This window comes from Pecten maximus, chromosome 10 (assembly GCF_902652985.1).
Source record: "Pecten maximus chromosome 10, xPecMax1.1, whole genome shotgun sequence".
In the NCBI taxonomy this organism is placed as follows: Eukaryota; Metazoa; Mollusca; class Bivalvia; order Pectinida; family Pectinidae; genus Pecten; species Pecten maximus.
In genome coordinates this window covers 29,443,232-29,455,968 of record NC_047024.1, presented here as the reverse complement: position 1 = coordinate 29,455,968, position 12,737 = coordinate 29,443,232, and the positions used below count along the sequence as shown (strand labels likewise).

The 12,737-nt window shown below is 34.6% G+C and overlaps 1 protein-coding gene across 6 annotated transcripts in view; it reads left to right on the top strand.

The window, feature by feature from the left end:
* Positions 1–12,737, top strand: part of LOC117336288 (kinesin-like protein KIF21A) — a 133,161-nt gene extending 120,424 nt beyond the window's left edge. For 5 of the 6 annotated variants that reach the window (XM_033896774.1, XM_033896773.1, XM_033896771.1 and 2 more), the window contains 9 exons: positions 5,067–5,201; positions 5,713–5,855; positions 6,376–6,559; positions 6,830–6,991; positions 7,614–7,731; positions 8,064–8,234; positions 8,592–8,791; positions 9,671–9,714; positions 11,064–12,737. In XM_033896774.1, the coding sequence (XP_033752665.1) occupies positions 5,067–5,201; positions 5,713–5,855; positions 6,376–6,559; positions 6,830–6,991; positions 7,614–7,731; positions 8,064–8,234; positions 8,592–8,791; positions 9,671–9,714; positions 11,064–11,335 (1,429 nt within the window). In that variant the 3' untranslated portion in view covers positions 11,336–12,737. The remainder of the gene's footprint in view (positions 1–5,066; positions 5,202–5,712; positions 5,856–6,375; positions 6,560–6,829; positions 6,992–7,613; positions 7,732–8,063; positions 8,235–8,591; positions 8,792–9,670; positions 9,715–11,063) is intronic. The other variant, XM_033896775.1, reaches the window with a different exon arrangement.

The following is a 12,737-nucleotide window of genomic DNA, read 5'->3' as shown; positions in this document are numbered from 1 at the left end:
CTGTTTCTCTGTCAAATAAAATTCTCACCAATTTTTTCTCCGACTGCCTCAATAGGTTAGAGGTACATGTACAAAGTACACATTCCCTGATAGATCAAATTTTCAAACAACATTACATAATATGGGTTTCGGTTGTTTTGACACTGAATCTACTTACTGGAATATTTATGTCCCTGCCATGAAATGGGGGGTATATATAGTGTTACCCATGTCCCTCCCGTCCCAACCCATGTCCCTCCCGTCCCAACCCATGTCCCTCCCGTCCCAATGCAATGTAACTAGGCTAATCTCAGGCACTGCTGATGCGATCTTTACCAAACTATGTTTCGGGGTGTCAAGTGGCAGCGAGGACATTTATGTCTTAGACATTTTCTAGTTTTTCTCTGTTCTCACCTCTATTTATATTGGATATTTGATTTAATTTATGTCACTCTGTTTTACAAAGTTGCATAGTTATTGAAACTTGCAGAGCATTAAAAGTTGTCACACTAACTCAGGTTGTGGGGAATTTCCCATTTAACCGAGGTGGTACTTGGTATCCTCAACTGAGAGGGAGTTCACGCCTCAGCTAGGGTAGGATTATTTTAATTACTCAATCCTATTACAGGTATATAATCAAAAGTTATAGGACTATACAAGACTCACTGGGTGGTAATTTCATCAAGTGGATAATTAAATATATTTCTGCTAACATGATGATTTATAAGAAAATAAATAACGAAGCCTCAGGAAACCACAACTGTTACATACAAGGTAGTGAAGTAACTATTGGAAATGAAAACAAAACTGTTAAGATATTTTGTATATAGTGTTTTGATTTTAGTATCAACTCGTAATAAAATAACAATAAAGAAACCGTCCAGAACATAGGAATTCAATACAGGGAAAAGGTCAGGCATTGTATAATATCTGTGATAGCATTGATCAATATGTTGATAGCTCACTGCGACAATTCACACAGTTCCTGGGCAGTAAACCTACACACGCTAATGACACTTGATGGGACAGTAACTGCAGGGATTTCCTTCCCTAAGGGAGCTGATTTGGGAACCTTAACACTCGTGTGGGGTCTGGCTCAATATTAAACCCACGGCAAAACTGTACACAGTGATTATATTTTAAGTGGGTCAATATAATGTTTTGATTATACTCTGGATATTAACCATGCTGATTCTTGGTGATTGTTTCATTTTCATTTGATCAGAAAGAATCAGAGATATTGATATAGGTTGTAAAGGTAAATACCTTATGCATATAGACAACAAATGTATGGTAAACTCTAAAAGATATTTTTCAGAGTGAAAAAATCAATTGAATCACCTCATATTGGCTTGCATATTAAAATTCAATCCATTGAGATTCCTTAATCATATAAGTGTATTTATTTACAATATCACTTGAGGACTAATAACAACATTGCCTCTCAAGGCCAGTTTCAGCTGATTAGAATATACTTTCTGGACAGAAAATCATGTTACAGCGGAGAGTTATCTTCCCTTGACAGAAAACCATGTGACAGTGGAGAGTTACCAAAATTCCCTGAAAGAAAGTTTGGTAATTCACTTTTAGAGAAAGTGATTCTGAAAGAGCGACCAAAAAGTGCAGAGTATAATCTAATGTTGAGGCATAACTACAGGTATATCACATAGGTGGTGGTTTTAGTATCGGGGAGCATTACCACTTCCAGAGTATTATTTCTGCTTATTCCCTCCAAGGACATAGTCCAGAGCATTATTTCTGCTTATTCCCTCCAAGGACATAGTCTCTTTTTCAAAGGACATAATTTGCTATCAATTCAAAGAACATTGATTCTATGGGTTCTTACAATCTTTTCTACAGAAGGATATTGTCCAAGTCTCTTGATTCTATGTTTTCTTCTAAGATATTGCCTCCCCCTTTAATCTGCCACCCCAGCCGCAAAAAAAAGGCATTACATTTCTTGATTCTGTGTAACCCTCCTAAGGCATTGTCTCCCTTGGTTCCACTTCCTGTTCTCTTATCCTGAAGGGTATTTTTTATCTACCTTGATTCCACCTAACCCTGACCTAAGGTATTGTCTCCCTTGGTTCCACTTTTTTGCAAGCTTATCCATCTTGCCTCCCATGGTTACCTGACCTTGGATGAATTATGATATTATATTTTGCCTCAGTTTCAAGTTTTGTCATCCTTTATAATGATTTTCCTGTCCCATTTTGTTAAATTTCCATTAAGATATAGACAGTGGAAATGATAGGCAGCTTTATCTTACAGTAAAAAAAATCTTTATCTTAAAGAAGGAGCCAATGGCAATAAATGATTCGTGTATATATGTACGAATGACCTAGGATGTTTGTATACTTTAGAGTTGCACCAAGGTACTTGTTATACACAAAGGTTTGGTTTGGTAGTTATAAGGTATAGGCTAATTTTAAATGATTTATCAGAATAGGTATTGTATCCAGTCCTATGATTAAAACTGTTTACTGTTAACTGAATCTGATAAACTTCTTAAGATCCTATCTGGATGAATTAAGCTACATGCATGGTGACTCCTTTAAATGGACAGATGGTTAGATACTCATTAAGCCTTACAGACTATCAGCTATCTATTTATGTGTCAAATGTTAAATTCATATGCTGTATGATTTTCATATCATTTCGACAATATGTAAATGATTTAAATAGCTGTACAGTTGTTTTTTTTTGTTTTTTTTTTATGTCCAATACATTCTGTCTTGCCAGTTGTTCAAATTCCCATCTCGCAGTGCTCTGAGAAAAAACATCAATATTATTGAGTGGTTTGCCATACATTTAACCTGATGATATATGAAAAAAGAAAACATTTTAACATTTTCCAATAATTACTATAATTGACCACATAAATACTATATTACTCTAATTATAATCCATTGTCAGATTCAGAAAACACTACTTGTCATACCGCAGATTCTAATTCTTGATACTTCGAGTAGAAAAAAAAGAAAATGATACAGTACAGTGGAAGGATTCAGATCCATGTAACATTTATAGGAGTACAGTTACTCCTGAAAGTGTTGGTGAGAATGAGATTGGCCTTTTACCCTCTCTCACACAAGCACACCTTGGAGTGTAGAATCTACCTCCCAACTCTGATGATTGTATTCCTGTACAATATAAAACAGAAATTAAAACAAGTTATTATTTAGAATTGCTACATACTGCAGCTTTTTCCAGTGTGAACAGAAAAATGTGGTGTGAGTTTATACCTTAGAGACCAATATAAACTGTAAGTAATTAATTAGTTGGTAGGAAAGGTCAGTAAGTGCAGAATTTCACCGATTGGTCAGTTAACAACAAAAGGCAATTCGGTGTGAGAAAGTCGACTGTATTGTCCTGGGAATGATAAGAGCTAGAGATCTCATTTTCTTATAGGTATCAATAAATTATCTATGGCATGCCAGTGGAAAATTTACATTTTGTAGCTTAATTTATAGTATGTTCAAAATCCAAGGACATTTATGTAAGGTTTAAACATGTATATATACACATGTTTTAATAAATGGCTTGTTAAGTCATTAATATTATATGAATGGAGATGAGAAAAAAAAGAAAACTTTTATATATCAGTATTTCATATTGACTACAAATACAAACCTTTAAGTTATGATTGGTGTTGACATTGACAGTTTATGTAATATGTTTTTTGTTAAAACTTATTTCTATGGCACAAAACTTTGAGATGTAGGTCTTTACAGAATGTTTACTCCAATCCATGCTGTGGTTATGTTATGAAAGGTAAAAATGTAAAAAAAATTGTATAAATTGAACAATAATTTTTTCTGTAATTTTGGGAATTGAATTGACTTCTTACTGATTACATACAAGATACCAAAGTCTGTGGTTGAGTAATCTGAAACCAGTTCATAATTAATCTCCCTGTCGGCACACATGATTGTTGTCTTGTATATACCAGTATATTTATGATATATCTAGTTTTGGTGATTCAGCACTAATTGGACCATTTGGATTGGTGATGACCAATTTGCTTACATGCCCAGTACACAAGACTTTTGTCCTGATTCTAGAATCTTGTGTATGGATAAACAATTGCACACAATACTAGTAGTTTGGTTAAAATGAGTCACAATCACATTTAGCCCCAATTAATTTTCAGACGAGTCCTTTGTTTGTTTTTACATATTTTTTCCAACTCAATCTTATTAGGTCATTTGGATGAGTAACAGCATACACTTTATTATCCCTTCGCGAAAAAGTACAGGAAGATGGGGGTATATCATTCTAATTATACATGTATTTGTACATGTACACGTTCACCTTTAACCAGCACTCGCGACTTCATTTTGAACCAGATTTCAATCAAACTTCATACATTGGTCATTTATGAATATATTCCTCTAACAAGTTTTCATTATAACTTTGTATATATGGGTTAAAGAAGGATAGTTCAGCAGGTATACAGGGCATGCAGGAAGATTTGTATCGCTTGTTATGCCTTGTTAACCTTTTACAGATAAAGAAATATTTTTACTGCATGAAGGCGAGCAGGGTTATCTCCCTTACCTGGTATTTGTTTTTCTGTGGTTTGGGAGTTTTTTTGATATTTTTTTTTAATTGATGGAAGAAAATTGTAGCTCATGTACTCAATATATTTTCAATAAAAGCTATGTAAATGTCTTGAATTCCTGCAAGGTTCTATACTTTAAATATGATATACCGATGCTCTTAATCACTGTCTTACTAATAAAAGTTGTCTATCATATGCCAAAAATGAAGATTAATGAATGTCATACAGTTTAGTGTTTCATGTATTTTATGAATATGTAAGCCTGTCATTAATGAGGTTTCTACTTAGACTGTTCCTTGAACTTTTGTAAAAGTTTTACTTTTCGAGGTGAAGAAATAAACTCACTTTGCTTTGCCTAAAACCATGTTTGTGTAGAATTACCATATCATCTATTGTGTGCTATGAACAAACTGGGGAAAATACTGGTTTTATCTTTCCTTTTAGGAAAACGTATTTAAACTTGACTGGGTAAAATTTAAAAGACTGCTGCTTATGATGGATGTTTATCTTTCTATTGTTACAGAGACACAACCTCCTCAGACACAACCCCACCGTCCTCACCTACATCAACGCGCCGAGCAGCCAGAAACACAGGGGACAATGTCTTCTCCCGCCTCACCAGTAATACCCAGCCTCCCTCCATCAATCCTCCAAATAGGTAAGATCAACCAATCAGACACATCTACACAAGTATTATCAACCAATCAGACACATCTACACAAGTATTATCAGCCAATCAAATAAATTGTTTTATTAACTCAGACAGTCAGATATACTTCATTAACTTCCGATGACTTTTTCTGCTAAGAGAGATTAAAAAAAGTCCCTGAACAAAACAATCAGATTACCTTCTACATTACATCATAAACTTTTGAGAACTTTTAGGTGAATATACTTCCTCACAATTACAATATGTCTTTTCCACATGACTTGATCGGCTGATTTAGCTTCATATTGCTATGTAAATTACTGTAAAAAGTTTTATGAAGCTAGGTGTCAGAGAGGTTTTCATAAGTCTGCATCCTGAAAGTCATTTTGAAATGTTTTCCTATATACAGTACTGAAAAACATACTTAGCTCTCAAAATTGAGTCTCACAGGAAAAGTATGATTCCAGTAAGTATTTCACCCCTGATACCACTCTATAGCAGTCTTATGTTTTGTTACCAGGGGAAGTATTGTACCTAACAACGGTCGGATTGCGGCACCAAGCAAGGTCACCCCAGTAGTGTGTACACACACAGCTGAGGGACACACCAAGGCTATCCTCTGTGTGGATGCTACGGAGGATCTCCTCTTCACCAGTAGTAAAGGTATGGACATTTAATTTGTACCTTTCTATAAGGGAATTGTGCTCGGTACTTAAACATTAATTCTTTTGTGCTCTAAATGGTATTTTCAATCAATTCTATTTGCTACTATTTTCAAGGAAAGAATACAATTGTGAGAAATATATATGTTGGAAGTATAATTAGGAAAGAAAATTATGATTTGTTTGGTAATAATTTCAGTAGAAAATGTATCTATTTTGCTTTAAACCTCTTAAGATTACAAATGTAAAAATATTTCAGCATCAATTCACAGGGATGCTAATCATGCTATCATTTCCTACACTTTAAGGATTATTCCTGATTTTAAAAATAAAACACTCATGAACAAGTAATTTTGACCACATTTTTAGCGCAACAAGTGAAAGCATGGCTCCTTTCAAAACTATTAATAAAAAATGGCATCTAGCTCAATTCTCCTATTAATGCTTTTAGAAAAGTGATTAAGTTTGTTCTGTTGGCATGAATTTAAGTATATGAAATCAAACTTAACCTTTTGTTTCAGACCGCACAGCCAAGGTGTGGGACCTCCAGACAGGACGGGAGGTCTTGTCCCTTGGAGGACATCCCAACAATGTCCTCAGAGTCAAATACTGTGAGCAGCAACGGCTCGTCTTCACCGTGTCACAGTCCTACATCAACGTGTGGGACATCCGAACCAGTCCGGCACAGTGTGTCAAAACTCTAAGGTAAGTACAACTCAGTTTTTATAATCTGCATTCATACCAGTCTGGCCCAGTGTGTCTGTGATATCTATAACCACTCTGTCACAGTCTGCATCCAAACAAGTCCCACCTAGTGTGCCAAAACTCAAATCTCTCAGTCTTCATCATTACCAGTCCCACCCAGTTTGTCAAAACTGTCCTGGGTAAAATTGCTGGTTCGGTCCTGCCATGAAATGGATATTCTGTAAATGATAGTTGGCGTTGTATTATATCGGTATACTTTCTCTGTCACAGTTCTTCTGGTCTTACGGATGACGGACCTGTCAACTTTGCCTCACAGCGACAGATTGAACTGCCCCCTGGTGAGCACCACATCACAGACATCGCCCTCAATAAAGACGGGACGGCTCTCTATAGTGCAGCGGGAAGTGTTGTCAGGGTGTGGGACCTTAAAAGGTAAGTAGTCTGTCTCATGGTTGGCTTCTCTTGTAGAACCTACCATACATATCTACATTTGATGTCATTACAAAAAATTCTCAGGTGACATTCTTCAAGAAAATGTGATATTAGTTACCAGTTTCTTAAAGTTTACCATACTTAATATGTCTTGGTGATTAATATTGATACTGAGGTTAAGGTAGATAAAAGTTACTAAAGGAAATGTAAGTTATTTAATATATATATACATGTAAGGATAAGCATGCATTATTTCACTGTTATGATTCCATTACATATCTAACAAAACAGAAATCATAATATCTTGATAAACATGTATACTTATACTTGCCCAAATAAGATTTAATGATTAAAACATTTTTAAAGGGGGTTGATGTGTTAATTATTGTCATCTTTTCAAAGAGAGTCTGTAAGTGTACACCAATGACATCAATCTAGGGACTGGTCTATTGGCTGTGATCTGATGGTTTGCTATAACTCTGGGCTTCATCACCTGCATTCCCTTTGATATCTAAATGAAGGACACAAAAAACAAAAACAAAACACACCTGTTCTAAAAATATACCACAGGCTGTGGCTTTTTGTCTCTGTCATACAAGAGTTGTGTCCCCTTCCATTACAGCTTCAGTGCAGTTGGCAAGTTGAATGGTGGCCACCAGGCAGCAGTGATGGTGTTGGCTGTAGACAAAAAGGGAATCAACGATATGGTCATTACTGGCTCCAAGGATCACTACATCAAGGTATTATAACCAACTGTTACATACTTATAACAGCAGTACTGACTATAAAAATACTCAAAGGTACTAAACAATATCAGAACTGGATCAGTATCAGTAACTAACACAAGTGCACTGTTAAACAATACCAGGACTGACTCTATAAAAGTACCCCAAAAAATGCACAGTTATAAAAAGTAACTTTTTGAAATTAACTTATCTTTGATTTTCAATTTCAACAATCATTGACTTCTTGAGAATAGGAAAGATATTTGTGTATATGTCTTGCTAAAATGGAAACAAAAATATGTCTGTGAAAAAAACATATGTCAGTATTTGGTGTAATGCTGTTTTAGGTATTTGAGGTGCTGGAGGAGCGGGCTGGAATCATGGTACCCAAACATAACCTAGAGCCTCCCCACTACGATGGGATCCAGTCCCTGGCTATCAATGGAAGTACACTGTTCAGTGGGTCTCGGGACATGTGTATCAAAAAGTGGGACCTCACAACAAACAAACTCAAACTGGTCAGTTTTCTTAAAACATTAAACTGGTGAGAATCTAAAGGAAGACATAAGTGGTCAATATTTTTTTTGTAAATTTGAAAAAAAAAAAAAAAAAATTTAAAACTGGTCAATTTTTCAAAAAGTTGTACTTGTTTGTATCAAATAATTTTTTTAAGTATTCCAAAAAGTTTGGAAATGTTAAAAAAATTTATGAGAAGACATATTCGGTAACTTCCCATTGAGAATCATAAATTTTATTACCCAATCATGAAAAACTTTTATTCGTCATATGTCAGCTTGCATTTTAGTCATGGAAAAGCAGTCACAGGAAATTTTTACATTTAGTCATGTCTATACTGGTTCTTTTTGTCTTGTTAGTCTCTGAACTCGGCCCACAAGGACTGGATCTGTGCTCTAGGATTTATGCCCAGCAGTGATATCTTGTTGAGTGGCTGTCGTAGTGGCTTCCTCAAACTATGGAACGTGGACACTTGTCAGGCCCTAGGTGATATCAAAGCCCACATCATGCCTATCAACTCCATAGCTACCAACTCCAACTCCATCTTCACTGCATCAAAGTAAGTAATGCAGGATAAGATGGATGATATATTTTTATCGTGGGGAAGATGTAAAATACAATTATTACAGAAAATTGTTATCCAGAAAATCTTAAAAAACAATTCTGAAAATTAATCAGGCTTTTTAGCTCACCGGTTGCGAGTAACAATGAGCTAATGCTGTACCCCTGGTGTCCAACCCACTTTAAAGTTTTTGGAAAGCTCGTAAGTCCAAAAGTATACACCTCACACCATTCTAATTTGGTTTATATTTTCATTAGAGGTCTAGGAGTGATGCTATGGCAAAATCATGCAGAAATTCTGAATTTTTTTTTTATTTTATCATTTTGTGGACTTAAATTTTTTGGCACCAAAACCCACTTTAAAGTTTTTGGGGTACCAAAACCCACTTTAAATATTGTGGGGTAAGTTTTTGGAAAGCTTTGTCCACACCCTTCTAATTTGGTTTTGGTTTATACATCCATTAGAGGTCTAGGAGTGATATTATGTGACATACAATTTCAAAATGATATGCTTATACATACATAAAAATTAGTGCATAGGGTGACTGCTGCTGCCGATGAGCTTCGCAATCATTGATTGTACTTGTTTGATTACTTGCTCTAACACAGAATTACAAATATTATTGAAGACTTAAAAAATCTTACATATCGACAGGACTACATTTGTGACCTTTAAATAATTCATTATCACACCAGTTAGCTCTTATGTGTATAAAGGTATAAAGGGTTATAAGGTCTTTGCACTGCAAATTAGTTGAATTTCCAACCAAATTGCAAAACTGCAATTGACGTTAATTCCATCTCTGGCCCCATATAAACTCCCTGCCCACTTTTCCTCACGGCATAGAATGACAATGTAATATATTTTATCTTCCAGTGAGCCTGTGGTCAAAATGTGGCAGTACCGTCGCACTCAGACATGTGAATTTGATATATGATTTCTCACACCTTCAGTATCCTCCCCTCCACTGGCATGGGTCTCGTGGAGTGACCTCCCCTGTACTGCTGTTATCTCCCCTTTGTTTGAGCTGCCGTCTTTGTTTTTGTTTCTCACGTTATACATAGATGACATTTGACTTTATTCCAAACCTTAGTTGTATAATTTCACATGACCTTTAAAGTTGTCTGCCCTTTGCTTGTTTTGCATGCTATATAAATTTGTTTATGATGAGTATGTGACTGTTGTATTAGATTCACTTCTTACATTCCATTGTTGATGATTATGTTGTTTATTGTTTAGATAGTAAACTGTTTGCCTAGATTGTATCTGTCAGTAACATTGTAAAAGTTTTTCTGATACTCATATGAAATGAATGAGAAGTGTCATGTTTATTCCAATTTCCAAGAAAAAGGCTCCTTGCAATATATTTCTACGATGGGATTGTCCTTACTATTTCAAACCTAGCATTGTGAAGCTTTAAAGTAAACATGGAAATTAATCTTGCTTGATTTCTTCAAATTAATAAATCTTTGTAATTTCTCTAATTATTGCAAAAGATATACTTCTCTGCCTCAGATTTTGCATCAAGCTACTAATCTACCTCAATGATTATATTGAAAATAAAAAAAATACTTCCAAAACCTAATTCTTAAGAAAAAAGACAGCATATTTTAAACAATAATAAAAAAAATATTCTTAGAATAAAGTTTGGTATATTATCAAGGCATTAATCTGAAGTCTGTTTTGTATTTTGTTAATTGTATCCAGAATTTGCCCATCACATAGCTAGAACTGTTATGTAAGTAGTGGCACCTGGAGAAATTGTCAACATTACCACCTGAACAAGGTCTTGTCATAAGCAGAAAATCTTAATATGTTCACCATCACTTGATCAGTATATAATGCATCCTACATAAACAGCAAACCTATAATTCACAAAATTGACCAAAAAGTCATAATACACAAAATGTTTAAACAATTCTAAATGTGTAAGTTACTGTAATAAGACCAATATGTTAATGACCCTGAGATCTCTGAATAGATCATGCTCTTTTGAATTTTTTGTTGGAGTTTATTGTAGTCCATATTTATTTCTGACATGCATTTAGCTTCATTGGCTTACACTTCCCTTGAACTTTAAAAACATTATACATGTAGTCATTTTATATTTTATTTTGTTGCAGTTTTCAGTATTTACGGTGTTTTTCTTTCCCAAATACAAAATGTATATATTCCTATTATTTTTCTTTTCTTTATTGATTTGAGTGTTTGTTGCTTATCTTTTTTGTTTATTTGCTTATTTTTTACCTTGCTTTTCCCTCCACCCTAGTGACCACACTGTGGGAATCTGGAAACTTAAATCGCTCTCCGACTCCGGTGAATCCAGTACAGCAGTCACACCAACAGAAACCCTGGCGTAAATTCAACAAATCACTGGCTCCCTCTGGTGTAAAAATTTACAACAGCTATGGAGGAACCAAACCATCGAGTGTAAAAATTGACAGCCTATTTGTATCGAAAAAGTCATCAGAACCAAAAAGTGCTAATTACAGGACGAATAAGAACAGCATTGGAACAAATAGACTACACAAGATTCTTTGACACAAACTTCCGTCAATACTGACTTTCCGGATGCCTTGTGCTTCCAGCTGGATTTGTCCCAACAAGTATTCAACAGGATTCCGCAGGAGTTGTGATTGCTAAAGCTTACCAAAGGTTAAAGTTCAAGGTCGTAATTTATTTTTCACGTAATCATGATTGAAAACCTGGAGTAGCTTCAAACACTCCTGAATCATCAGCACCTGCTGTCACAGGTATGTTGATTGTGGTGTAGACATGTACAGACAGACAGAGAATGGCAGATCTGTCAAAATGGCAATGATTAATGAAAATACATGGCATTGAATCTCGAATTGATGAGGAGTGGTTGATTGCTAATGTAAGAAATTTGATCATGCTTCAGTTTCATCAGTATTCCTGAACTTAAAGAAATATCTTAATTGAAAATTTTTAAAAGGAAAGCATTGCACTTAACTAAGATTTTCCCCTTAAATCTAATTATGCTTGCCTATGGAAAATTTCATATTAAGGAATTTCCTTTGGTTAAAGGACACTTGATAAAACCGGGCAAGGTCATGTATAGCATTGCTACAGATCAATTTTAGTAGTTCTTAAGGTAGAAACCACTAAATGAATTGACCTTCTATCACAAGAACTTTATTATCAATTTTTCGCATACATGTCGCTATTATTGTACTTAAAAAGATTACTAAAATGGAGCATTTCATAAAAATGGAATAACTAAAGTTATTTTTTCAGAGTACTGTATTAAAATAATGTATCCAAATTAAAAATTGTCAACAATGACATTTAAGATATTTCAAGGACATGTTTCTGTCCGTAAACCTATATAACATATGTATGTCTGCATGAATGAGAAAGAGGGTGTGAATTATTTGTAAATATTTTTGTGTCGGATGAAGGATTAAAAATAATTCAAAGTTTTGTGCACTAAACGGGTTTATTACTGTTATCCTTGTCAATAAGGGTTTTCTGTTTTTCAGTAATGATATGTTGTTTGTAATTTATCAAAATAACTTTGTCAGTGCTGTGAGTGAAGACTATAGCAGTTGGTTTAAATCTGACAATGAGATACTGGCAAGAAGAAAAATAGTAAATAGTGAAGAATATTTGATGAGTATTTCTGCACCATTCATTGCTGTGGTAAGAAATGTTGATAATCTATGATAATGGTTGTGAAATTAATCCTCAGCTAGATTACAGGTATGTTGATAGAGTCTTTCTTTAACTTTGTTAAATATGCTGATACATTTGTATATATTTTCTGTATCTGTTTTGTTAAACGCTGTCAGAGGCACTCTTCAAATTATGTGGAACCTCATACTTTTTTCTTGGCACATAATTTGTTAAAGCATTTGTCAATAAATAAAATGTAAGCTGATTTGCTATACATGTAGATAAGACGTCTGGAAATCTGAAAAAA